The following is a 27514-nucleotide window of genomic DNA, read 5'->3' as shown; positions in this document are numbered from 1 at the left end:
AACTTCCTTTAAAGAGGAAATGATTGGGTGGACAGGTTAAAAAATGTCCAAGTCTGACTTAAACCGATAATTGGGTTAGGGTTAGGGTTAAATGAACACTGACACATGTTTTTCTTGCTGCATTCCTCCTGTTCATATTGACCACTACAGATCCCTTCATAATTCACTTTCAATGTAAGTGATGGAGGCCAAAACCCAGTCTTCCTTCTGCGCAAAAATCCATTAAAAAGTTTATTTGAAGCCAATATGAAGCTTCATCTTTCAAAGTACTTTCAATAATCCTTTTAGCAGCATAGTGCGTCTTTATGTCACTACCCTTCCCCTGCAGCTGAAAAGTCTGTTGAGATTTTTTTTACTACAAAAAGTAGCAGATGTGTCTAACTCAGACTGTTGAAGCCTCATATAATCTGCAGATAAACTTTTAAATACATATTTGCTCAAAGCGAGGACTGCAGACCTTGCCCCCCATCGCTTATATTGAATGTGCGTTTGGAGGTGACTCTCTAATGATCAGTATGAACAGGAGGGATGAATATAGCTAGGAAAGCCTATTTTAATAATCATTTAGACACATGTCTACTGTTTTAAGACATAAACTGTCCTTTAAATGCATTTGTGTGGGTGGTGGTGGTGGTGGTGGTGGTGGTGGGGGGGGGGGGGGGGGGGGTGCTTTGGGCAAGAGTGAGCGCAATTTCAGTATGGACCCCAGAAAGCTTCACACCGGCCCTGCCTTGAAACTGACACACATCTTCCATTACATTAATCTTCAGAATGACAGATGGGGTTGTGATGTTCAAGGCGCCATAATTAAATAAAGATATATTTTGAGGAGAGTCAAAGAAGACAACCAAGCGGAACTAATGATTAAGTGTGTATTTTGGACAGTTTGTCACCAATAAAGTGACTCAGGGGCAAAAGACTGACCAGGAAACTCTGATGTGAGTGTATTAAGTGTTTATAAAGTGAGTGTATGAAGCATCATCAGTCTGTGTTGTGCAGCCTGAGCTCGCCAGTTTTACCATCCTGCAATATTGATGCTGAACCTGATCCTAAGCGCATCTTCTCCTCTTTCACGATCAAGAGGCTTCCCCCCTGCAGCCCCCGCCAATAATTACAATTTTATACTGTAATTATTCCTCTCTTTTTAATTATTTAGACCGCCGACTTGAATGCAGCCATTGTCGCTGCGTATTCCGGGAGAAACGTGAGCTGACGTGGCGGGATCAGCAGCGAGGGGTTTTTAATTAGACATTTCAGCGGTAATTTTAGGCGAGCTCTTTATTATTACTGTTGGATACAAATTACCCGGGCCTCATTGATATGCGCTCAATTGTTTAAACAAACCTTTACCCTGAAATATTAATGCGCTTCAGGTTGAAGTCATTAGGAGTCCAGAGTCAGCAGGTGAACTCAGACCTGATGGATTATTTAACGCGGCGGCTGTTTGTGGAAATAATATTTAATACGCGTTTGATTTTCAGTTTATAAAGTGAAGATTTAGTCTTTCTGATGTAGAGACTTAAGGCTGATGATACATCGACTTACATGTGAAGAGTTTTTATTTTTCTTACAACATGCTTTTTTGTACTTAAATGACAAAATAAATTGAATTTATAAACCATCATGTTTAATTTATTTAAACATTTAAACTGAACGACTTGTAATGATTGGTTATTTTTCTAAACCTCTGCATTTATTTGACTAAAATTAACACATTTTCCTCTTTTTTAAATTGTTTTTTGTGTCACTATAGTTTTATTTTGCCTTATTTTAAGCACTCTGAATAACCTCTGCATGTGTTTGACAGGTTCAACACAAAAACATGCCTATTTCACAATGATTTAAGCTCTATCATAATTAAATGAGCCAACAAATGTGACGATTTAGAGGCTATATGGGGCTTTAAGGGAGAATTATGCCTGTTTTTCTTTAATATTAATATTATTTTACGAATTGATTGATTTATCAGCAAATTAAAGCCATGGATGTATATATGCAGCCTATAATGATGGTAAAGATAAAGCTTTGGGCTTTTCATGATTAAAACAAGTTAATGCAAGTAGAAAATGTGTATAAACTATATGTATCAATGTAAAATTGTGCTTTAAACACACACCTCTGTTCCTGTAAGAGCCACCGCGTGTTTTAAAGTAAACTGATTACTCTGACTATCACTGATTTCAGTCTGAAGCTTCGGGATCATATCTTCTGCAGAGCTGCTCCGTTTATTTCACAAACACCTGCATTTTGACACATAATGCAAAAAAAGATAAATCAAGGCCGGCTCAATCAGGACGGGTTTAATAACAGCAGCAATTGAGGCCAAATGTTTTATAATTAACAGTTGTATCAGCACCCTATAAAACCATGACCCCTATAAATCCCATTTTAGAGACCAATCAATCCTCCTCTTGGACTAAAGGGCCTATTGATCCCTCGCTGCTCGGCTCACTTAAACGGTTTCTCCGCATCCTTTTTTGTTTCCAGTGAAAAGAGCATTTCGATTGCACTTTTTTATTGGAGGAAAGATTCCGCCGAGAGGAAAGCGATGGCTCGAAAATTAAACGGTGACATTTTAATTACAGGACATTGATAAAGGGATCTGGGTAATGGCTGTGTACAGGGCGGCCACTCATTGTCCCGCCTGATGTGCTAATCAAGTCGGACTGCTCTGGAAAAAAGGTCATCGGCCGACACAAAGCAGAGACGCAGCTCGGTGGGAATTTGGGAATATGAGGGTCCCGGACTGCTCGAAATGAAGATGCATCTCCAAACAATGCGCGGTCAATATCCCGAGGAGAGGCCCGCCAGATGAGATCATGGAGCATCCAAATTCTCATTCCAGTCATATTATCACTATAGGTCACATGAAGCGCGCCCATAGATCATCTGCTGCCACAATTTACATGCTGCAGAAAACATTTGTGGCGCACAGACAGTGACAGTCCTGACTAATCATCACCGCTGCTCCCTGATGGCTGCGGCTTAGTTAAATCAGCCGACGTGATTGGCAGGTGTGCTACAGTCAAGTTAACGTCTCAGCTTTAACCACTTGTAATTTATTACATTATGGACTGAATCAGATTCTCATGGCCTCGACAAGGATTTTATAAATGCTGGTATCATGAGTCAAGCCCCCGACCGAAACACTCACATGCAGAGAAAAAGCGTCAAAAAGTTGAATTTTTAATTATGTCTTTTCAGTCTTTTTCACGACAAAAATCTGAAGGAGAAATACCGAATGCTTCAATTTAGACATTTTTCTCCTGAGTGACAACATATAGGTTATCACCTTCTTTTTTAATAACCCCCCCCCCCACACACACACACACACACACACACACACACACAACCATAATCTGTAAGATTGGGTTGTAAAATATAAACTGCACCTCTGGCATGGCCGTAGTAACCTTGGGGGCCCAGGGGCAAAGATGTAATGTGGGCCCCTATTAAAGGTGAAGTTCATATAAAAAATAAAAAAAAATCAGTTTTAAAGCATTACACACATGCCCATATATGTGTTGAAAGAGTTATTGGTCACTATAAACACTCCTGCTGTTCATAGTGACCATTAACAGCTCTTTTCCTAATATATTTTCAATGTACATGACCAATCGAAAATTTGGACACACTTTCTCATTAAAGGGAAGGTGTGTCCAAACTTTTGGCTGGTCCTGTAAGTGATCAGGATTAAAGTCCACAATCCTCTTTCTGTGAAAAAATGGATTCCAAAATGTATCTGAAGTTAAAATGAGACCTCAGTAGATTGAACTCAAGTAAGTATCTTACAAAGTTACGCTCGGTTTAGTGCCAGACAAATGTCAACCTTCTGGTGGTGTTAGAGGAAAAAGTGCAGGGATAGTCAAAGTCAGACCGTCAGAGAGTCATCCTTTCATATGAGCACGAATGTCTGCACAAAGTCCCAGTAATAAATACATTTTTAAGTCTGGACTAAAGTGGTTGACCGACCAACAGACTGACATAAAGAGTCACACTGTTAGCAAGACGAACAACAAAGGAGTGCACTCAAGCTGTTTCTGTCCAACACGCCGGGATCTCACTCACTAGTGATTCTTTCTACATCGCTGTGCCGTGTTGGAGCAGTGATGAAGTCCGCTCTTCACTTGCAATGATTCAAAGTTTCATTGAGGATCAAGTGAGTGGTTTTAAATCCTACAATGAGACGTAAAAGAATATTTCCTGTTGCTGGCTTCAAAGAAACATCTACATTTTGCAGCATTTTGTTCCTGTGCCATCAGTGTTATTCCTTCACTAGCAGGGGTGTAGTGGGCGGGGGACACGGAGGAACGCCATTCACCCACGTCTTTCCGTATTATAAAAAAAAAGATAATACTAATAAGTAGCAGAAGAAAGAAGACAGGAGAACGAGACCTATATAATGCATGTGTGAATCTAGGCCTATGATTTGTGGTTATGAGAAACAGGCAATACAGCTATACACCTGTATTCATATGAGTCAGAAGGTTGGTATCGGCCGATCATCAGGTAATACATTCTGAATTTCTACAGTAGATAGAAGACAATGCCGATTTTCACAAAATTAATTTATTAAACAAACTACTTCCATCATTAATCATGAACACCACACTTCACACATAATTTTGAGGAACTTGAATCAAATATGTGATTTTTACCTGAAGTATATATTGTAGTCATCAGTTTGGTTTCTTTTTAACTATAAATTGTAATAATGTTTAGTAGATGTAAGCACTTTTTTCCATTTTGTATTAGCTTCTGAATCCATGTGATCAAAATTTTGCAGTAAATAATGTTTAGATTAATCCTTGAGCAGCACATTATATTTTCCAACCAAGATATATTTTTTAAAAACTGTCCTGTGCAAACGGTGCAGAGTCAACTAAAGTTGACGACAATAACAGTAAGATATAAACACCTGAAAACAAAAAATATAAGTTGAGCATTAAGTTTTATTCAGTTTGACAAAAACAAAGTCCACCTGTCAACAGGCGGTGCTATAGCAACAGGCTCTTCGCTGCTAACAGATGCGCTAGTGTTAGCTTACTGCGCCCCACCTGCATTTTCTGCTGTGGTAGAATTTGACTGTTGGAGAGCTGTGTCATCATCCGACTCCGTTTCTATTCTCACTCTCTTTGTGTGCTCTTTTGTAGCCATGCCAACATTACTGTCGTGTTTTTGTTTCTTTGCTTTTCCCGGTTGTTGTTTCCGACTTCCCCGTGAACAAGCGAGTGAGTAAGGAGAGGACAGGCAAGGAGCTAGGGTTAGGTACCAGTGCGTACCGGGCCACTTAAAGCAATGGTTGTAAGTGATTTTGATTAAACAATATATGACGTTCAATTAACTTCTGTTTATGTAGACATAACATGCGTGTGTGAGTCTAGGCCTGTATTATTGTACATTGGAATGATTTGTGTGTGTGTGGTTATGAGAAAGAAGCAACACAGCACACATTATACTTGTTGGTGATGTTGATTTTTGTAACTGATTTGCTATAGTTTTCTGTATATCTGGCAAACTTTAAGCCTTGTGTGTGTGTGTGTGTGTGTGTGTGTGTGCAGTATTTTTTTTCTAGCAGCAGGTGTCCAAGGCTGTTTTTCTTTAAAAAAAAAAAAAAACAATACTACAGTAAACGTGACGAAAGCAAAATGATTTCTTACCTCGCCTGAGCCTTAGTGAAGAGGTGCGAGATATGCTGCACTGGGTATTATAGAATCGACCATGCACTCATCAACCTCTTATCAACTTTGTCAAACATGAAACACTTTTCTGGAACATTGCTGGTATGCAGTTCATACAGTATAGAGGCAGCCCTCTTCCCCGCTGGAGATTCTTGTCATGAAAAAAAAGAAAGGGAGAGAGAAAGAAACACACGAATACAAGGACGAACAGCATTCTGACTTATATCAGGTATTTGTTATATTACTGCTTTTGGCGTCCCTCAGTAGAATAATTGGTGCTTACATTACTGTGTAAAAGGGGTCAAAATAGCAGCTAAAGCACCTGTCAGACAGTGAAGGTAACCTCACACAAAATCATTTTTCTTAAGCCTGTTTTCATTTAATGATAATATAAAGCCAAGAGTGAATTTCTACATAATCATAATATGAAAGCATAGACCAGTTTTGAAAGCGCACTGTTTGGCCTACTTTCTAAAGCTCCTGATAATATGTACAATACAACAGGGTCCCGAAATACCTTCATAGTATACACAGCTACGTAATTTTTAAATCCTACCTGCCAGTTAATAGATGTAGTGCCTGTATTCAGACATAACCTTGCATAAATAACATAGCACAAGGTCTCCAGTCAAAGAACAAAGCATGACTAACAGTGAGTAATACAATAATGGTGTGAAGGCTGAAAGTCTGTATGGAAACCTTAAGTTGACATGAGTAAATGTGAGATTTGTTAATTGAATCATCTCGACCAGGCGTAAGGCAGGAGAGGGTCATTTGTTAGGTTGTGTATCTGTCTGCAGCAAATCACTCATAAAAAACTGGACCAATCAGCCTCGTATTTTTTGTGCATATTTACGACTGTATGCTCAAGGACCTTTCATGGCCGTGGTAATTCACAATTTCTGAAAAAAATATTTTATAACGCCATTCCTTATGAGAATTTGACATATGCTTGTTTTCTTGAGATCAGGACTATTTTGTGCTGTCAAGACAAAACAGAGAATTGATGAAAAACCAGTAATTAAATACAGGACCTCGCTGGTCTCCTGTAAGTGTATCATACTGTAGTCTGTGTTTCACACTGAGGGAATAATTTAATTAGCTTGTACAAGGTGATGGTGTCAAAGCAGAAAATGAATCATCTATTATGCTACACCTGAATATATAAATTATATTTCAGTACAGCAGTCAGAGTATGTTCAAAGAAAGCATAAAAGCCTTTTTTGATGTCTGCCATCAGCAGCGTGACAGAATTATTCATTTTTCTTTTCAGCATGGATAATAAAAGATGGTGAATTCCTTCAAAGTCCAACTTACAAGTAACACCTACTCAGTGTCTACTTTGTCTAATTTCAAAACATGTTGAATATTCCTTTAAGTTTGACTGATAAAATGAAAACAAAGCATTACTCTCTCAAAGTGAAGCTCTTGGGAACACAGTAAAGGTGCAAAGTATAAACTTTTACATGAGAATTAAAGTTTTTGCACAAATCAACTCTGAAAGAAGCCATATTTCATATTTAAATTCCGACTTTTATTATTGAGGTTTTGAATTAAGGATATAAGTAAAGCAAAGTTTGTGAAAATGCTAAATAGGCCACAACCATCAGTCTTCTTTTCTACACATCCTTAACATTATAAGACTTTCATTCATGTATGTAAATTCCAAACATTGCAATGCTCATTTTGGTTGTCAAAATTATAACAATTATTAATTCATTAATACAACCTGTTTGTATTACATTAAGAAGTTCCTCTGGATATTACCCAGATTAGTTTGCAGCATCTCATCCTGCACGTGAAGCTGAGAGGAAGAAATACATTTAGTTAAACAAGTTCACTACGTTGTACTTTTGCTCTTCTATTGAATGATAATAGACTGGTAAAAGGTGTGCACAGGATGTTTTGGAGGTGATTATGTTCATCTTGAGGAGTAAAGAGTCATAACAGATTGATGATTAGAAATGCACCTTTCCACCTTAAGTGAATTAACCTGTAGAAAAAGAAAACTGGACGTCCTTGATGCTTTACGAGAGAAACTTAACTAAAGTAAACACAGTCTTCTCGACCACATTGACCACATTTTACAGGTTAATGAACAAATTAAAAACCAGGAATAAAGCTGATGTTAATTAAAGGTTGACCAAGATAATTATGAAATGCAAATTAGAGGTGAAGTTTAGATAGCAAGGTGCTTTCAGGTTTGGGTCAACTCATGCCAAGACATCTAAATGTCAACCTGTTAATGAAGAGACTGTTTACTTTAAGCCATGATAAGATTTGGGGTTGTGTCCTAAAGGGGTCCTAAAGGTGTCCTAAAGGTGTCCTAAAGGTGTCCTAAAGGTGTCCAGAGTCCTGTTAACGGGATTTTAAGATGACTCTATGTACTTTAACTCCATGGTCACTTTATGTGCAATCATGGACTCAATGATCTGGAGGGACCTGGTCCTCTTTCACGAGGGAAAAACAAACCAGTTAAAAAATGAAGAAAAAATTCCCAAAATGCAAAAATCTGTATGAAATCTTATTGGGTCGCAGAGAGGGGTAGACTCAAGGTTATAACAGATTAAGACGATATTTCATTAAAAAATACCAAATTCAACTATTGTATCTCTCAATATTTTAAGACGCTGGGTGCAGTAGTTTTTGTAGAGAGAAAGAAATGTAGCTCAAAAAGGAAGAAATAGTGCAAATGTTGGAAACTATTTTTGCGGATTAATATACATTTTGAGTATTTATGGCAGCAGGATGGTGTTCGTAAGATGAAGATAGAGTATGTGATTGTGAATGACAGAGTGGCTCATCAGTGTGTTTTTAAGTCTGTGGTGCTAAAGAAACTGTATCAGGCTTTAGATGCACAGTATGCAATATTTTTAAAAATCAAGTGATGTTAGTTCTGGTCTTTTCATGGGATTCATTGACAATAAGAATGTAACCAGCTCTAGCCTTTAAAGGTGAAATAACATGCTTTTTGTGATTTTATTTTATTTTTATACTGTTATGTTGTTGGATGTTTGTAAAACAGGGTCAAAGTTCTAAATCTTGAGGTGAACGTTTGTAAAAATGCTCCTAACAAGTCAAAAATCCAGAGCTTCAGCCTGCTCTGAAAGCTCCATACACAAAAGTACCTCCTCTTCCTCCTTGTGATAACCTCAGATGGTTTCTGCATGCTCACAAACGATTGACAGCCGTCCGTTCTATAAATTTTGTTGCCAAGATTGTTCCTTGTGTTGTTCACATTGTGCACTTGCTCTGACTCAGGCTCGAACATGTACCGATGTATTTGAGAAGTTCCCCCTCTCAAGTAAAAAAACGGGGGAAAAAGTGAAATCCTACTACTGTTTGATTACTTAGCCTCTCGAACCGCCAGAAGTTGGCCAAGACGCAGCTTCCAGGAGCTAACCAATCAAAATAGAGTGGACTCATTTGGGGAGGAGTGGGCCATAAATAGACGGGAGCTAAAATGGCCTGTTGCAGACAGAGGATGAACTGAGGGGCTCATTAAAGGGCCAGTATAAGACACATAATTGGTTTTTGAACTTTTTTGTAAATCATAAAAATATATCCCTGAAGAGCCCCAGAATATAAATATAGACCTGGAAAAGTGCAGGATAGGACCCCTTTAAGATAACCTTTTGAACACAGATTTGAGTGCAGAATAAGAAGCTTCCACCAACATACTCTTGAGCAAGGCACAAGTGTCCAGCAGGGAGAGTGATTTTTCTTACCAGCAGGAGTGCAGGGTGGGCAGAAAAACTGATTGCCTTTTTACACTGATGAAAATTCACTTTGTGTCTGTTTGAAAGCACAAATATTAGATTTCCCTTTAAAATAATCCAGAAACACACGTCAAAATATACTGAATAATGTTTGTGACAGAATATGTTGCACTCAAAGGTCGAGGTAATGTAAAGCAAACAACAAAGACTTACCCATAATGATTATGTTTAAATAATTTTTATTTTATTTGTGCATTATGGTTTGAATATGTGCAAACAAATAATTACATAATCAGCCAGTAACATCACAGCACACAGCAGGAGGTGATTTCTGTTGTAAGCAGGCTGAAAGTAAAAAACAATAAATATTTTCATGGATACTGATGCTGCAGATTCATATTTAGAAGTCACAGTCAATGAGTACAGAGCTGAACAATCAAAGAAACAATAAAAATGTGTTTGTATGAAGCGCCTTGGAGCTCATACCACACCTGTTCAGAAATATGAAATCAATTTTTATTTTTGGTTTTATTTGATTGGCTTGAATACATTAAGAGTTTGCAGAGTTGTAACTGGCTAGCAAAGTATTCATTGTTACATCTAAGGCCAACTTAATGATGATGTCTTACAGGTATTTTAAAATTATGGTAGAATCTCAAAGATCCAAAATGACACATAAATATAAACAATATGTGGAATAACAGAGTAGATATTTTATTCATCTGGAACAACTGTTGGTGAACCATGCTACTGGATCATATTAAAAATCGTTCTACTTCTCATGGTGGCGTCTCGCACTAACACACTTCCCAAAGTGAAAGTAAATGCATATTCATCCACATTAAATAGAAAAGGCTGTGCCTAATTTCAGGTTTTAGAGGCAAATCATGGCACACATGAACTTTGTCAACATGGGAGGGATTATGACACATTGCGCCTCTGCTGGTTGTGTACACTCATAAAAAAAACAGTTTACTTCACTTTCATTAACAAACACAAACATTATCTGGAATGATTCAGCTCATAAACTGTACCAGAGCTGCTGTAACAGAGTGAAATACTAAATACAACTACAGACAACTTTATGAGCAATAATAGCGGACTGGGCATGGAAAGGGATTCCATTTGAATGTCAATTTAACAGTTTATGATTATATCTGTCATATATCATATCGATCACATAAAACATTTACCAAGAAATCATCTTTCTAAGGCAGTGCATATGAAAAATCTAATTGTTATTATCATCTTTTGAGTTCTGAACACAACAAGCAGAGGACACTATGAAAAGTTTCTCCTCCAAATCATAATCTGTTTGACTGGATCAATCATGCAATAATGTAATAAGAAGTGGATACCAGCACACTATGGTGCTGCGTCCCGACTCCATCTGACATACCGAATTGATTTATCATTACACTGCATATTTTCATTTCAAGAAATGATTGCACTTTATAATTCTGCACTAACATGTGCAAAGCTGGAAAACAGAAAGTTAAGCTGGAAGAACACAAGATGAGCATGAAAGCTCTGGAGGACGATATTAAGTGAATCTATAACTAAAACATTTTGTTCAAACCGTTTTTAACGTTTCTGGAGCTGCTGCACCATCTTCAGTTTTTCATGTTCATCAACACCACAAAAATAAAAATAATAAGTAAATACTTGCATCTTTGAGTGCACCAAATGTAGTAAATTCACAGATGATAAATATAGAAAATAATCATTTTTGAACACGTTACAAGTCCTCTTAGATTTAGCATGGAGTATGGAGTTGGGACACAGCTTGGGTTTTTCCTCACACATGCAACATTTCCTCCATTTTCTGTCAGGACGAGGTTCACTTACACAGGAGAGTAAATGTTACCTCAAGTGGCAGAAATTTTACATACGATGCTAAAAAAAATCATACTGATGAAAAAAGGGTCTCACAGTAGGTTTGATTATGTTAATATATGACACGTTTTGATGTAGAGTTCCTCAATTACGAAGGTAACGCTGGCGCAATGTGTAACTGTGCTACAAACAAATGTTTTCTCAGATTTGAATTACAGTCCAAGACCTTATGTGTGTCTCCTCATTATTAAAGAAGACAAAAGCACATCTAACAAGGTGCTGAAGAAACTACAAGTAGCTTGTTAAAGAAATCGGTGCTCTTTATCTGAGGCTGCTTTTTACTTTGCCTTTGTGGAAGAAATGACATTTAATTGCACTTGAGTGCTACACATTCCTTCAGCTGCACATAAAGACCTCGTCAAAGCATTCATCGTCACTTAATCCATCACATTTTGCCCCAGTCACAAGATATAATTCACCATTTGGCTCGTCAGTGGTCTTTGGTGTTAAGTGCACTGCATTAATGTACTCCCTTTACAGATTATCAACTGATCTCATTAGGCAATATAATACAATATCATTATTTCTGTACAGTCCATGATAAATCTTACTAAAGTAAGGATAAAACAAGTATTTAAAATTTTAAAAAAGTGTCGCTTTGTAAGGGGAAGAAGAGTTTTGATCTCTTTATATTACCAATCGTCTGTTACTCTTAATGGTTTCTAAGAAAAACAAAAAGCTAAAGAGTGAAAGTGGAGATCTGGGTGTGGAATTGTTGATTCAGTGGCATTTTACATCAGGCATGTCTGCGCAAAGGGACAGAATAGATGTGCAACTGACTAAAAACTAGTTTAAACGAAAAGAAAACCCCTGGTTCCTCTCGGTCAGTGTCAATGACGGTAACATTGTGAATCAAGAAAAGATGGCTGTCAATATATTTCATTCCACTCTAACAATGCAGTGCTCCTTCGGACTCACTCATACTGTGGGCTTTCTGTTCGCTTTGCTAACACAAACACTCCTTTAGACAAAAAGAGAGAGAGAGCTTTGAATCCATTCATTCTCTAACCTCACAAGGTTTGGGAATCACTGGGAGACTAATATTCTAGTCCAGGCATTGAAAATAGGTACGTTTTTGGGGGAAGCCTTGCTACTACAATGACAACCTAAGTTTGCTGAGGTAATAAATTATACCACTGGTAAAACAGGCACACACATGGGCAGTTACTCACAGGCAAAAACCTTAACATTCACTAGAGGGCTGTCAACAGTAAAGCACAAGACGGTTATTTGAGATACCATCCCAGAAACAGAGCACAACTCTGTCAGCATATTGAAGTCTTAAACTGTGAAGTCATTTATCGTCACTGATCCTTTAAACCGGGACCATTTACCTCCATTCATGAACTTGGGATGCTCACTGCATTTCTGTATGCTCCCGAAAAACGTGGGGACGAAGCCGTGGATGGAGACCCACGCTGGAAAGAATTTGCTCTCCGCACTTTTTGAATGCAGAGATTAATATTCAGTTCAAAGCATGTGAGCTCTTCATTTTCACGGCGCATTCTTGCTGATAAATGAAGAATTACTCACATGAAGTCTTAAACATCTAGTTTTTTTTTGTCCATGTACGTGAAGTCCTTTGTACAGTGCATATTGACGTACTTGACACTGAAGCCTTCGTTAAGTGTTCAAGGTTCGTGGTCAAACATCATCGTCCATCTTGGGCGGACAAGCAGGAGGACGTCAGACGCGTCCCTGAGCCTCCTGCGCTCGTCTCTCCTCCAAACAGCGACAAACCCACATCGACACGACCTCTGCATTTCCATCATTATATTGTATGATGAAGGAATGATCCTAAAAACAAGAGAGAAGAAGAAGTTTCAATTAAGAAAACATTTGATAAATTAGAAGTTTTATGGCTGCAGCTATTCACTTTTTTCATAATCGATTAATCTGGCAATTTTTCTCGGGTCACTGATTGTTGGGTGTAGAAACTGGCAGACAATGGTGAAAAACGTCTGTCCAAATTTTCTGAATAAAAGCTGCATGAATCTTTTGAGTCATTGATGTCTATTGTATTTAGTATTGTGGAGGGTTCTGGGCAAATTCGTTATTGGTGTTGACTTTTTCTGCTACGTTTGATTCATTTCTAAATGTAACCTGTGAAAAATAGTCTTCCAAATAAAAAAAAGGGGTTTGATAATTAAAAAATGGATTGAAAATCCCAAGACACAGATGCAAAGACCAGGTACTTTTTTATATAACAAAGCCAGTACTTGTATTTCCAAAAACAAATTCAAAATTGTACTTAAATGACTCATTTTTACATTTATTTATTACATCAGCTGCTTCTGAGTTAGGTGATTTAATATCTCATATTTCAATTTCCATTTCCCCCCCCCCCCGCTTGGAATATAAACTGTTGGCACTAATCTTACTCCATCCATAAACAGTCAACACAAATAATGATCCTGCTCATAAAAGGGAGAAAATTATATTGTAACAGCTATTAAAAATGGTTTATAACCATAGTGCGATACTTTTTTATGATCAGTTTTATTATAAACAGATTGAAGCTGCAAACATTTCAACAGCTTTATGTGAAGTGCGTTGTTTAGTTTTACTTGTATAATTATTCTAAATCATTAGTAAAGAAATAATAATAAAATACAAATAAATTAAAGAGGAACGACATTAAACACTCTTAAATATTAAAGCCCAACAGATTTGGCTTTAAATGCAAAATGTTTCTGTGATGGCTTGTCAGGACATTTTAAAGAAATGTGTTTGGAGTTTATTGATCTACGTGAGTCATAACTGGTTGTAAAATGAGTTTGGTCATAAAAACCATCAACAATAACACAAAGAAAACTTTTGGTTAATCCCCTAAAAAGAAACGCATGACCGAATGCTTTTGTATGTGATGATAATTCGTGTTCACATTTTGCACAATGGTACAGTTTAATTCTGAAGGTATATCAGAGTATCGGTTTGATTTCCATCAGTGGTGGCAGTAATTGAGCTCAGATACGACTGCTCTCTGTTGATTGGTGGCTCATCACGTTCATTAAATACTTGCAGCGTTCACTTGTTAGCGCTGCAGGACTGAAACAGAGATGTCACATGTGATATCTCAATGACAACAGTCCCAATCACCAGCCTCATCTGGGAGACTCTACAGACCTGAGCACGAGATCACAGAGGTCACACGGGGATCAAAGGGGTGAGGGGAGCAGGTTGTAAATGAGACAAGTCAACTGAAGCTGACCATGATTTTTATTTGTGGTGTCTCGATGGCCAATTAGTTAACATAGTGGTTGGTCAGTCGAAATGAACTTGTCAACACTGATTTTAACGATATCTGCCGTTAACAACAACAAGAGACTGTTACCGTTGCACCGTTGGTTAATAGGAGACTGTCTCGAACTAAAGGCCACGGTGGGGTTGAAACGAACTAGATTGTACAATGTTTCATCAACCTTGTCTACAGGTAAACGCTGTTACAGCTGTTTGAAATGGATGCAGTGTGATAAAATCGTTTCAATGTGGATTAATGGCGCACACAATCTGTCAGTTTGGCCACGAAGGTCTGCATGGTGTTGCGCTCACTTATACATACAGAAAGTGACAAAAGTAGCTATGTGAAAAATGAGAGAAATTCTATACACTTTCTCATCACCTGTGCACAATTGGCCATTGTTGGATTGTCTGTTTTGGACATTTCTAGAAATTGACAGTTAAAAGATGTGGGAGGAGCGGCTTTCAGACACTGTTCAACCATCTGACATGAACTATATGAAGTATACTGCCTTAAGACTAAAAGATCAGTGTTTTACTGAGATGCTGTACTTAGATTCAGGATACAATAATGCCTAAAAACAAATGAAGTAATAAGTAATAAGAACGCGTCAATATGAAAAGCTTTCAGAAAAATCATTAACATCCTTCTATAACAGCGACATACTGTAAATAGTTTGCCTCAGATTTGACGAGTAAAAGTGATTTCAAGGTGAGTCGTGTTGTTGTCAGCTGTTTCTTCTGTGGTGGCACAATGTTAAACCCCCTCCAGCAACACCCAAACTGGTGCAGACAATGTAAGATTAGAAACAAAGTAGGACAGGCTGACAGTGACACCCCACTTTTTCCTGCTTGTGTCGCCCTCGTCCTTTTGCATTTAGACTGGAAAAATGTTAAATTCAAGAAACTAAATCATCACATGACGGATACATACATGATAAAGTTAAAAGGAGTACTTTATAAGTTTGTAGCACGACAATTCTAAGTTGAAGTCTGCCAAAATCAAATGACTTATCAGACTTATGTATGACGCCAATTCTTTCTTTAACTACTACAAATGCCACATGTTCTGTCTGTAATTTTATATTTTTGAAGAAAAATGGACACACATTCCACTGTGTGCTAATCCTGCACAAACTATAGAGAGTTGTGAAGGACTGGGGGGAACCCCATCAATCCTGTTGTCCTTCTAATGGGCAGCTGGGGTTAACACAGTCTGAGGTTAATTACTCTCATATCAGTGATGTGTGTGTGTGTGTGTGTGTGTGTGTGTGTGTGTGTGTGTGTGTGTGTGTGTGTGTGAGTGTGTCAGTATGACACGGGTGGAGTGGATGCTTCTGGGTGCCCCGATGTGCTGAATACCCATCTCATCAATCATTCTTCCTTGCCTCAGTAGAGAGGGAGTGATACAGAAATAAAAGAAGTCCTGAGTGATGTTTTTAAAATCCAGCGCTCCACCTCTGCTCTAGAAATTAACCCTGACAGGCCGCTGATGTCTGCTGGAATTTGACCTGGATGAAGATGCGTGGCTTCGGCTTCGCACAACACTTATATCACACAATCACACAAGTCGAGAAACGCTGTAGAAAACAACATTAACATAAGCCAAACACTAATATCTTTCACCTGAAGCCGTTGTTCAGGCCTGATCTTTCTTTTCCTCTTTCTATTTATCCTTCAACTCAATACACAAGTAAATACTGCCAACTGGTTGAAAGTAGGTTTGTGAATTATGTTTTTTTAACTACTTTTTCCAAGATAAAGAATGGACTTTGAATCTCAACTTCCCATCACTTTAGAAGACATAACATTGGCTTATAATAATTTCTTCAGACTTAACCCTACAATGTAATTATTTACATGATAGGGATTTGCTTTTTATCCCCAAAAGGGAGGTGATTGAGTCTCCACTGTGTGACCGTGTAAACAGATCACTGTCCCCACAACATGAGTAATTAAAGTATACACACGCGCACACACATAATCTAATAATTACATTACCTGCGACTTAAATTAAATATGGAGACTGTAAGGAAAGAGTTATAAATACAAAGTGAATAACTACTCCTTAGTTAGGTCATTGAAGGTGTTCTGACTTCCTGCTGTAGCCAAGTGTGGACAGAGGTGAGATAGGGGAAGGACTCATTTAAAAGTAACATTAATCACCGTCTGGCCACATCAAAACGGGATAATCACCTGCAACTGTGCTGCTGAAATAGAAATGGCTTAAACCCAGGGGAAATTCTACCTAACTCTTTAATTGTTTGAAGCCTTTGAAGGGTCTGTTTAATCTAAGATTAATTTATGCAGTTTTAAATAACTCTATGTATGATTAATACGCTCAGAAGAAATTAAAACGAGTTTGAGGCAATTATAACAAGAGACTGGTCATCACCTCATTAGAATAGTGTTGGAGGAAACATGGTGTGTGTGTCAGTGTGTGTGTGTGTGTGTGTGTGTGAGACAGAGGAAAGGGTGAGGAGGTAGATAGAATAACTAGGTCTTTACAGATTTACATGCTAATCACAAGCTCCCTCTGGAAACTGGTTGGCACTGGTAAGTGTGTGTTTAAAGGGTGAAAAGTATGTGTGTGAGCACTTTGGCCAATCTCACTTCACAGGGAATAGAGGGAAACTTCTCTAAACTTAATGATCCAAGCATCTAATGCTGCTTTCAAAACTATCTGCTGCTTTCAAAAATGTCTACTTAGTAAGAGAGGGCTTTTTTCTCTCCAGATATTCACCAATAAATGAGCCAGAACTCTAAATGTTAGCCACTGAAATGGAAAAAGGTAGAAAAAACGGAGGGTAAAATGTGCAAGAGCATCATTGATTTCATGGCCTAGTTTAGTCCCCAACCAAGTATACAAAAGTGAGTGTTTTCTGGCTGTCATGTGCTTGGAGATCATGTCATATTTCTGAACTAATAAATCCTAATAGCTGATCTCAAGCATGGCGAGAAGTGGACTGTAGGAAGGAGAGAGTGAACATCCACAAGTGTTTTGATCCTGCTGAAGCTCACAGCTGAAACAAAGTGGCTGGCAATTAGCAGAGTGACATGACAGTCTACAAGCCACCCCAGACCAACCGTAGTTAGGTGTAACCAGCACTATAGCTTTTCTGTATTTAGTCATTGTGTACTGGGAGAAAACAAGGTTGGAATGGCCCTGGATTTTTTTATACAGACCAGCCTGGGTTAATAACGGACTGATCAAGTGGCCCACATAGTGACAGGCCCACCAGAATTTTTCCTGGTGCTCCTGATAGCCTGTCCAAGTTTGGGAGAAAAAAAGGTAAGAAGCCCCATGAAATCAATAAATATCTTAAAGAGATCTTACTGGTATTTTTAGTTCCTAAATTTCTTTAGAGAAACCAATACACTGCTGTCTAATAATTAATTCACAGATAAACTGACTAATTGTATTCACTGATGTCTAATTTCATGCCATACCTGACAAAAAAGACAAGAAAATTCACAAAACAAGACAATCATACACCGATGCAGATTTTTATGTTAAAAAAAAAAGAAAAAAGTACAAGGTCTAAACACCAATTTGATTGTAATTTCGACTCCAGCTATTATTCAAAATGACATGACTGAACAGATGTGCAGCAGGGCCATACTGTAGTGTACCACAATGTGTGAATGGGGTTCATGTCAATAAAGACCCAAGGGTGAAATGTGAAAACATTTGCAAGCCGAGGTGCTGACAGGAAAGTTTAGGGAGGAGGTGACATCAGTGATTTTGGCACAAGTCTGCAAAGAGACAAGAAGAACCCTGAAGAAGTGGAATGATATGTAAACATGCAGGTGAAAATCCTTTTAGCACATCTAGCGATGTAAACATAAAGGCAGCTAATCCTCAGATAGTAAAGCTTACAAAGTTAGGATCATTACATGATAAACATAATAACTAAACTTTATAAAAGACAGCAACACATGAATCATTACCAAAAAACTTAACATACTGTTTAAAGTATCTAGTAGATAGTAAATAGATATCTTTCAACGTTAGTCTTTTCAGAGCCAAAGTCTTTTTTCGTTACTATGCTTCCACCGCAGCTCAACAGGGAAACACAAGGAGGGAATTTGATGTTAAAAAGACAGTAAATGTGGCAGATATTAAGTTGATATGACTAACACAGACTGCTGAAGCCTCATATAAGCTTCAGATAAAGGGGATCTTTTAACAGTCAGTATGAACAGGAGGAATAATTACAGCAAGGAAAACCTCTTTCAGTGTTCATATGGACACCTGGCTGTTGTTTTAAGACCGACTTGAAACATTACAAACCTATCCTTTAAGTCATTTTAATTGGCTTATGCAGTAGCTTGACCCAAAAAACAAAACTGACAAACCAACAGACAAAAACAAGACAATAGAAAGACGGAAAAGCACATGACGAAATCCTCTATTTTAAAAGAACTGCATTTAAAATCTAGCAGTTTATCAGACGCATTCAGGCTATTGTGATTGTGGACAAATATATATTGTTTTATATCCTTAAATTGGAATGAACGTATGAATGTAATATTCAATTAAGAAGTGATCCGTGTTGGTAGCATGGGTTAAAATTACTGTATTTGACATGTTTCATGAAGAGATGTAGCATGAATAACTAATACATTTATTTGCTGGTAATAACGAACCACAGTTTACAACAGTGTTTGATACTTTTGTTGAAGTGGTCAAAACTTGATGATACCAAGCTTCCATCTGTGTGTGCGTTTGTTATGTTTGTGTGTGTGAGCATATGCGTGTTAGTTTGTAACTAGATTTAGGGACGGTCAGAGACAGGAGGGGCTCCTTTGTGAAAAACCGAGGGGCTCATCTGGTGTGTCTGGGGTTGAAAGGGGGCTAGGAAATTTGTCTCTGTGTGTATGTCTGCCTATGAATAGTAAAGCAGAATAGGGGGGCTGCATTGACAAGGGTGCTAAAAGGCTGCGTGAAGGCTGATGGCTAGGGAATGAGGGACGATGAAGGGTGGGGGGATGAAATGTCCATCAAATCACAATCAAAGAATATAACTGTGTGGGATGATCAGTCCTGTTTTTCTTACCCTCATACACACAAATGAACACATGCATAAATATGCAAAATAATGCTGCACCATTTATATTTTGTGATGCATATGAACTAATACAAGGCTTAGTTTTTTTTGTCTAAAGCCTAAATGAGCCATTACGTGCAGCACACATAGTAAGTGGACTTGGACTTGTATTAAAGAATCAGAGAGAGGAGGAAGAGCCTTTTTAGAACCAAAAGTAGGAAACCTCAGCTGCAGGTATTTGGTGATGACCCGTCTTGTCTAACGTCCTGGGAGCGGGCCAGTGGAAAGTCTCCTCAACTGACTAACGTCATTAGCTTATGATGACAGGATAAGGTGTCCACAATGAAAAATGCATTGGTAGTATAAGGAGAGAAAAACACTCTCACTTTCCTATCTAATGGCTCATCATGTGATTCTTTACATCAGAGAGGAAGAGGAGAAATATCTCTCACTAATAGGACAAAAAAAAAGTATTGAGCCTGATACAGCCAGACAGAGGTCAGTTAGTTATTTCTTCTGGAGAAATCAACCATCAACTAATGACAAATAGATTATGAGTCATGGTGTGAAATGTCTGGGCTCAGATAACCTCAACATTTCCATCTCCATTTCAAGTGTTGAGGTTTTCTGGTGTGGTACAAGCTACTATTTCACAGCAGAAACAGCTCATTAAACTGACAAACTGTATATCACTAACTTCATAGTGGTAACACAGTAGCAGGTAATTTCTTACGCTAAAAACTAAATATCATAAAAACCAGGAGCTTGATTGCTACTTTACTAAAATAGAAAACTGCTTTTAATTTGTCGTATTGTCTGTGCAGCTGGCTTTGGTGAAAGGGACGTGGAGAATTTTTGGTTTAATTCAATTTCTGCTTCAGTTAAACACTCAATAGACAATGGTATGAAATCGTAGGATTCTGGGAGCATTAGAGGACCAGCGTTCTGCTTTTGTGAGGTGTTCAGAGCAACAATCAAGCAATCATTTTGCAACCATGTCAAATTATCAAATTTATAAAGTTTTTTCATTTAAAGCCCTAAAAAAGTGATTATTCCTAAGGTCTCTAATGTTAACGCTGGCTTCAATTAACATGTTTAGACCACCATACTCTCACCAACACTGCCTGACATGCCTTTGGGGCTGTTTCAACATGTTTCATGGTAATATGGTAGCGCTTTACCACTGTGAAGCCTTAGTTGGGTAAAATGACTATAAAATTAAATTGGATAAAATCTTAATAACATAAACAACATCTAATACAAGTAGTTGTAACACAGTGTGTCGAGCTTCAGGGACGGAGCCCATCGAGAGCAGGCATACAAACAAACAGCAGCCCTTTATAGAATGTCTAATAGGATAAAATCACAGTTACAATAATGACGTCAATAAAAGCAATACCAGTGATTAGAAAATCCACATGCTGAAAGCTGATGAGCAAACTAGAGCTACTAGGTGAGTTTGTATAGTCATAAAACAATATTATTTGCTCAGTGTCTACACACCTTTTGTGTGATTTCTAGCATTTAACTTCCAGGAGAAATGAGTAACAAGATAAAAAACAGAGCTAATGGTGGCATTTTCTGTACAGCAGAGAGAGAGAGGAAAAAGGGGGATATGTGGCTGGGTGCATTAACATACAGATAGAATAGGTAAAGAGTTTTAATGTACTCAGGAGGATGGGAGAATGGGGAAAGAAGAGTGAGAGGTGGAAAGGAAAGAGCGAAAAAGGAGGAGGAGGAGAGAAAGACAATCAGCAGGCTGATGCCACGAAGGCAGGCATCCATGACCTCATATCTCAGTTCATCATAGGCAGAGGAGGAAATGAAAGGCCTACAGGAGGACTAAAATATAGGTAAAGGAAAGACAAAAGGGATGGAGGGAAAGGGGGGAGTCAAAAAAAGCCAAAGAGAGAAGTGTGTGCTCTTTAAAAAAAAAAAAAAAAAGAGCACAAGGATGTTAATGAATATGAGGGAAGTGGGGCAGAGAAGGAATGTGAAGGAAGGAGAGAAATCAGAAACACTGACAGGAACAGTGCTGAGAATGCCGACATGTGAACAATGATGACCTGCAGCATTTAAAAAACAGAGATGGAAAAAGAAGTGTATAGTTGAAAAGGAAGCAACATATAGTGATGTAAGGATAGCAAAGAAAAAACAGCCTGAAACCAAAAATCGACATGTTGACACTTGAAATCTTGTGATTGGACAGAATTATAGAGAAGATCTTTTTGTTAAATCAAGCACAGAAATGCTTTCTTGCTGTTTAAGATTATCTGTGTGCTGCATGTTGAACACATGCATCGCTGAAGACAGAAACGTAAATTTTTCCAGCTGTTTCAACCTGCTTTGTTCTGGTAAAGACTCAGATGTTAAGTATCATTCTTGTACTGAATCTTGGACTTTTAATTCATTCTTGAGGTTTAAACCAAAATCAGAAATTTGCCTCAATTTGCCACTATCCATAGACACTCGGTTTGGATAAGGAACACCCTACCTTTAAGCAGTAATGATATTAATCACAAAGAATTGTCAACTTTTAAGAGAAAACTAAAGGGGTAATGGGCTCAACTCATTATCTTTATATGAAATCCCTTGAGTATTTTAGGGTGATCACTCACAAGATCCAAGGATAGTTTTTTCTTCCTATTCTTAATTTGTTTTATTTGATGGCTGGTTTAACAGGTCTATTCGTCATTTATTCAACTTTTAAGATTTTATTTTAATAGATAGCTTAACTACTGTCTCTTTAAGAAGTTATCAGAAAGTAAGACGTTTTTACTTATTCTGTTCTGCCTGAGTTTGTGAGCTACTCACAGCAAAAAGTGCAGACAGACAAGAACAATCTTCTTGACAATTTGTACTGTTAACTCATGGAGACATTCTTGATTGTTCAATTGCTCTTACAGACCTTGAGATATTATAGAATACTGTACACAGTAGTGTAGTGAAGCACTGGATAAATGGGTTTTCAGAGTTCAATGGATCAATTGTGTTCGTATATTTGGGGGAATAAACTGCCTATTCATTGGTGAAGGTCCAATACTGGTAACTAATATTCAGTGTAATCCTTGTACTTGCAATTTTGTGTTGAAATCAAGATCTGGCTTGGACAACATGTCATGGAGGTCACAAGAAACTGCACTGTGAAAAAGCTATTCTTATTCTTCCTCATGGAATGAACACACAAGCAGACAACAAGGTGTGGATCAGGAGATCAGCAAAACTCAAAGGAAATGGGCAGATTATTGTATCAAACTAAATACAACATCCACTCCACTCCAACAACTATATAGATAGACTTTGAAAACATATTGTTTGGAGTAGAAGGTGTCACTCATCACAAACAATGGAAGTTGGGTTCAAATAAAGGTGAAAATGGCACAAAACAAGCTGAACTTCCTCAAAAAGAAGAAGTGCATGTTCTCAAGGAAACCACTTTTGTCTTGAGGGACCAATTCCCAATGAACCAACATTTCCCTTTAGCCTTCCTTTATGGTGGGAGACTGAGAACATGAAAACTGTTAGCAGCTCTGCATTTACACCCTGCGACCCTCCGTCCCCATAACACAAACCTTCCACCGTCGTCTCTCTGTGGACCTAACTGTCGCTGTCCTTGGTGCTAACACAGACACTGGAGTGTGTTGCAACTCTTAAAAGGCAGTTTGTGCAAACTGCTGTAGTCTTGTGTGCTAATGCTAGAACAGAGAAACCCATCAAGTCCACACTGAGTGGGAGGCATATGGTGTTGTTGATATATTTTATTCAGGTTTCCTCTAGAGATGTCTAAAGCTGATCTGGAGGATTGGTATCGGGGATGATTTGGCCACTTTGATGAGCATTGCCTAAAATTAACCCAATCAAACAGAGATGCTTTCTTTACTGTTCTCTACTGTGTTTTGTCCACCCCATCCAGCTCGTGCTGCAAAGTTGCTCTCCTGCACAACAGATTGTCAGATACTCAATTTTAGAGGACTCGGAATGAGATTGGGACCAAAAGAACATAATCTGGATATCCTTAGTTTACTCTAATATTTATTTGATCCCTGTATGTTTGGTAAATGAGCATAGGCTTTTGCTCTTTCATGTACAAAGAAATAGTCAAGATTAGGTTAAACAATTAAAACAATTTAAACTGATTTATCTACATATAGTCTTCTGACTCTTTGAATGTTCATTTGTGTGTGGTATGAACATTTATATAAATTGTTGAACTGAAAGGTTTTAAAAACACAGTCCTGATCCTGAAGAGTACATATTACACAGACAATGGATGTATGGATTTTCAGGCTATGTATGTAAGTTGTAAATTTCAATATTTGAGTGAGGACATACCATACCAGTCACCTGTTTAGACACAATTTCCCATTCCCTTGAATCTGAGTGTGTCCAGGCTTTCAACTATTGAACTTATCCTGAAGGAGCAGGTATAATGCAGAAAAAAATTACATAAATGGTCAAAAGGGAAAGGTGATTTATATTAAATTGTAAAAGTGCTTTACAATTTTTAAAAAATGAAACATTCACGGTGTCTCTTTATGTCTCCAGTTTGCAGGTGAGACATGATAATAAAATAATGGAAGTCTACACGTTGTTTGGCACACTTTCTTACCGGTACATGCAGAAAGACAGGCAGAGGCACACACTTAAAAATAATTTCCTTTTGTCCGATGCTCAAATTTGTATTAGACTTTAAAATTTAATTTTTGTAAACCAGAATTATTTGACTCTTGGGCAGCTGTTAGGCCTAATTCATTCAGGCTGGGTCCAATGCAGTGAATTGAACAAATTATTGCTGAAGTAGGTCTCAATCCTACCTCAAGGTTTCTCAGTGACCTCTCTCTGACATCTTTCATTACTATTGAAAAGTTCATTACTGTTGTTTCCACAGAGCAATGCCAACTTTAGGGGTCCTTGATCCAAATCACCTCAATCATTGCGAAAAAAAACAAAACAATTATATTCCAAAGGCTACAGAGATTATAAAATTATACTAACATAATTTTTATTGGAATTAATGAATTTGATCACCCTCTGTGCAGAGTTATTCAAAACTTCTATTTTGTGGGGGTGAGGTCTGTTTAATTGAAGGTTTGGTTTAACTTACCATGAGGTTATTAGGGGCAGGTCTCTCTTTGGGTTGCCGCCTCATACTGAAAGAAAAAGATACAAGCAATTTATATTCAAGCAGTATTTGTAAGCTGTTTTTGTTCTTACTTTAATTTCTAAATCATCATTTTCATTTATAAACGAATACTTTGTAATTAATATTATTTTTTAACTGCATAAGATTTACTACTACTGCATTGTCCCTTTGTGTACTGTGTTGTCCTTTATGTGTTTGCTTGATGTTTTCTTATATGTACAGTAATGTATTGTAGCTCTAGGTGACCTACAGTATGCACCAGTGAAAGATTTCCATTATTGTCTGCATTAATGGACAATAAAGTTTTCTTGAATCTTGTATTCAGAGGAGGCTTGAAACCAAATCTTTCACGAAACAGAAAGAGAAGGCTTCATACACAGGTGAAATTATAGCTTATCAACACATTACATTTAAAATAAAATAATTGAATTAATATTTCTTATATTTCCTAATTATCAGACCACTACACTGGAAGAGTTACCACATCATTGTATGTTTCTGTTAGCATCCTCCATTTTATGTATATATGTACACTGTCTGACAAAATGACCTACATAATGGACTTTGAGGGATGAGTGCAGCAACTGGTTTATGTATCACAATGAATGGGCCATATAACCCTCTAAGAATAGCCAGGGAGAGGCCAGCGCCAGCCCTGCACCAAGGCAGGGCACAGTATCCGTAAATCAGTGTGTCCTGAGAGAGGTGCCCTGCTTGAGTAAATAAGGAAGGCATGGGGGGTAAACAACAGCTGGCACAGCCTGCTAGTAAGTACACTCACACAAATACTATTTGCATGTGGTTTGGGTGTGTATACGTACATGTCTGGGCAACTGTAAAGGTTACAGGAGGCTAATGAATCAGGGGCAAACACAGAGTAAACAATATCTTTGTCCTGTTGCATTAGATAAATAATTCACATTTTATTCAATACCAGCAGCGCTGAACATCATAGCTAAAACCATTATAGCCACAAAGCATTAATACACAAGTTAAAGCACTTAAATGTAATTGTATACCATGATGCCTTTTATTAATCTATGACCATTTGGTTAATCTATGTCAAATGCAGCTTGTTTTTTTTCTAATTTCAGTCTTGCTCTGTGGGGCTCAGATGGTGTACTGCATCAACATATGAATCTAGTATGAAGTAGAATCACAAACAAATGCACTACAGATGACGTAATTGAAGACAAATTACCATTTAAAATATGAAGGAAAACTCTAAATTGTATTAAAAGTAGCATCAACTGACTTACCACTGAGTGATGAAGTGAACAAATTTCTCACTGAACTGGCTGACAGGAAGAACTGGAGGATCCTGTGAGAGGAAACAAAACCATTTAGACAAAAAGAAAGATTTTATTCTAGGATGATTATAACTTGGTGCACTGATCTTAAAATCTTGAATCTAAGCTGTACTTGCTTCAAACTTCTCTTTGAAATCAAAATTTTAAATCTTTTTCTTATTTTTCTCATGTACACCTACTACAAGGACAGGTTCAATCTAAGTATTGGCAGGACTACAAACATATGAAGGAAGGGTTAAAATTAATTTAATAAATAAACCAGTTGAGTTTAAACTGGAGTTCGAGGGTTTTGGTGCAACAGAATTGTCAAATAAAACATGATGTAGGTTTACAGGTTAATCCAGGTTAATTGATTATATTTGAATAACACCAAGTGCCAGCAGAAAACACGGGGCAATAGTGACACTATATTAAAATATATAAATAGTGGTAAAAAGTGAGAGAATTGGCTGGTTCTGACAGAAGGAAATGCTTCTACAAGATTCATGCTTCAGAAAGGACGAGGTCACAAAGGTTGATAAAGTGCAACACTTAGAAATTTACATCTCATCATTCAATTACTCATACAACATACTTCATGTTTGAAGATTAAATTATGATGAAGGGTTCAGTGAGGTTCAGAGTTAAGTACTTCCAGTGTTTAACTGGACATTGACAGTCAAGTTGTAATGTACATTACAATCTGCTGGGTGAAACCACAATTCGTCTACTTGGATCAACAAATTCAGTGACTCAAAAGGTGAAAGTGCAAATGTAAGAGACACTGCTGTATATCAGAGCTGCCATTGTTTGGATTTCCTACCACCACCTTGGTACCCTGCCCAATGCTACACATCACATACATGAAATAGTTATTTGTGACTGCTGTAAATGTCACAAATATTCTGTAATTGTTATTATTCTAGGCACACATTTTTGGACATCAGAATTAAAGTTGCTCATGGAGAAATGCTGAATAGATTCTCTATGTGACTGAACCAAGTTGCACCGATCATTGAAAAGAGCAAATGAAGGTCTTCTCGCTGAGGCAGACACACTTCATAAGCAAAAATTCTTAAAATTAAAACCATTTGACTGACAAGACTTAATAAAGAAGGACAAAATTGATAAAAACTCACATGGGCATTTGATGAAAAATATATCTGCCTAAGTTAATCAAGAAGTACACAATACTACAGTGTTTGTGATTGTGTGTGTGTGTGTGTGTGTGTGTCAGGGTTGCTACATCTCGTCAATGGATGTTCTATGAACTGGATCACGTAGAACAGCTGTGCCAGACTGATCCTCTATGGCCCCTCACCTCACTACTCGATCCACTAGCTGATGCTTACTCTTACTCTGGGTTATTTACCTACCCTTGACTGCTGATATGAAAAGTTCTTAACATTCAGAGATTCACCTCTGTCCTTAAGGAAACAATGGCAACAACTGCATAATAATAACTTACTGAATAATACTGTATTATCATTCATTC

General features: G+C 37.6%; 1 protein-coding gene across 2 annotated transcripts in view; it reads right to left on the bottom strand.

Moving 5' to 3' along the window:
• Positions 1-9666: 9666 nt before the first annotated feature.
• map2k5 (mitogen-activated protein kinase kinase 5) overlaps positions 9667-27514 on the bottom strand; it is a 59223-nt gene continuing 41375 nt past the window's right edge. For both annotated transcript variants that reach the window (XM_062424945.1, XM_062424954.1), the window contains 3 exons: positions 25990-26051; positions 24692-24737; positions 9667-13093 (listed from right to left, as the gene is read on the bottom strand). In XM_062424945.1, coding sequence (XP_062280929.1) covers positions 12983-13093; positions 24692-24737; positions 25990-26051 — 219 coding nt within the window. In that variant the 3' untranslated portion in view covers positions 9667-12982. The remainder of the gene's footprint in view (positions 13094-24691; positions 24738-25989; positions 26052-27514) is intronic.

This window comes from Scomber scombrus, chromosome 1 (genome assembly GCF_963691925.1).
Source record: "Scomber scombrus chromosome 1, fScoSco1.1, whole genome shotgun sequence".
In the NCBI taxonomy this organism is placed as follows: Eukaryota; Metazoa; Chordata; class Actinopteri; order Scombriformes; family Scombridae; genus Scomber; species Scomber scombrus.
This window is presented reverse-complemented; position numbering and strand designations above follow the sequence as displayed.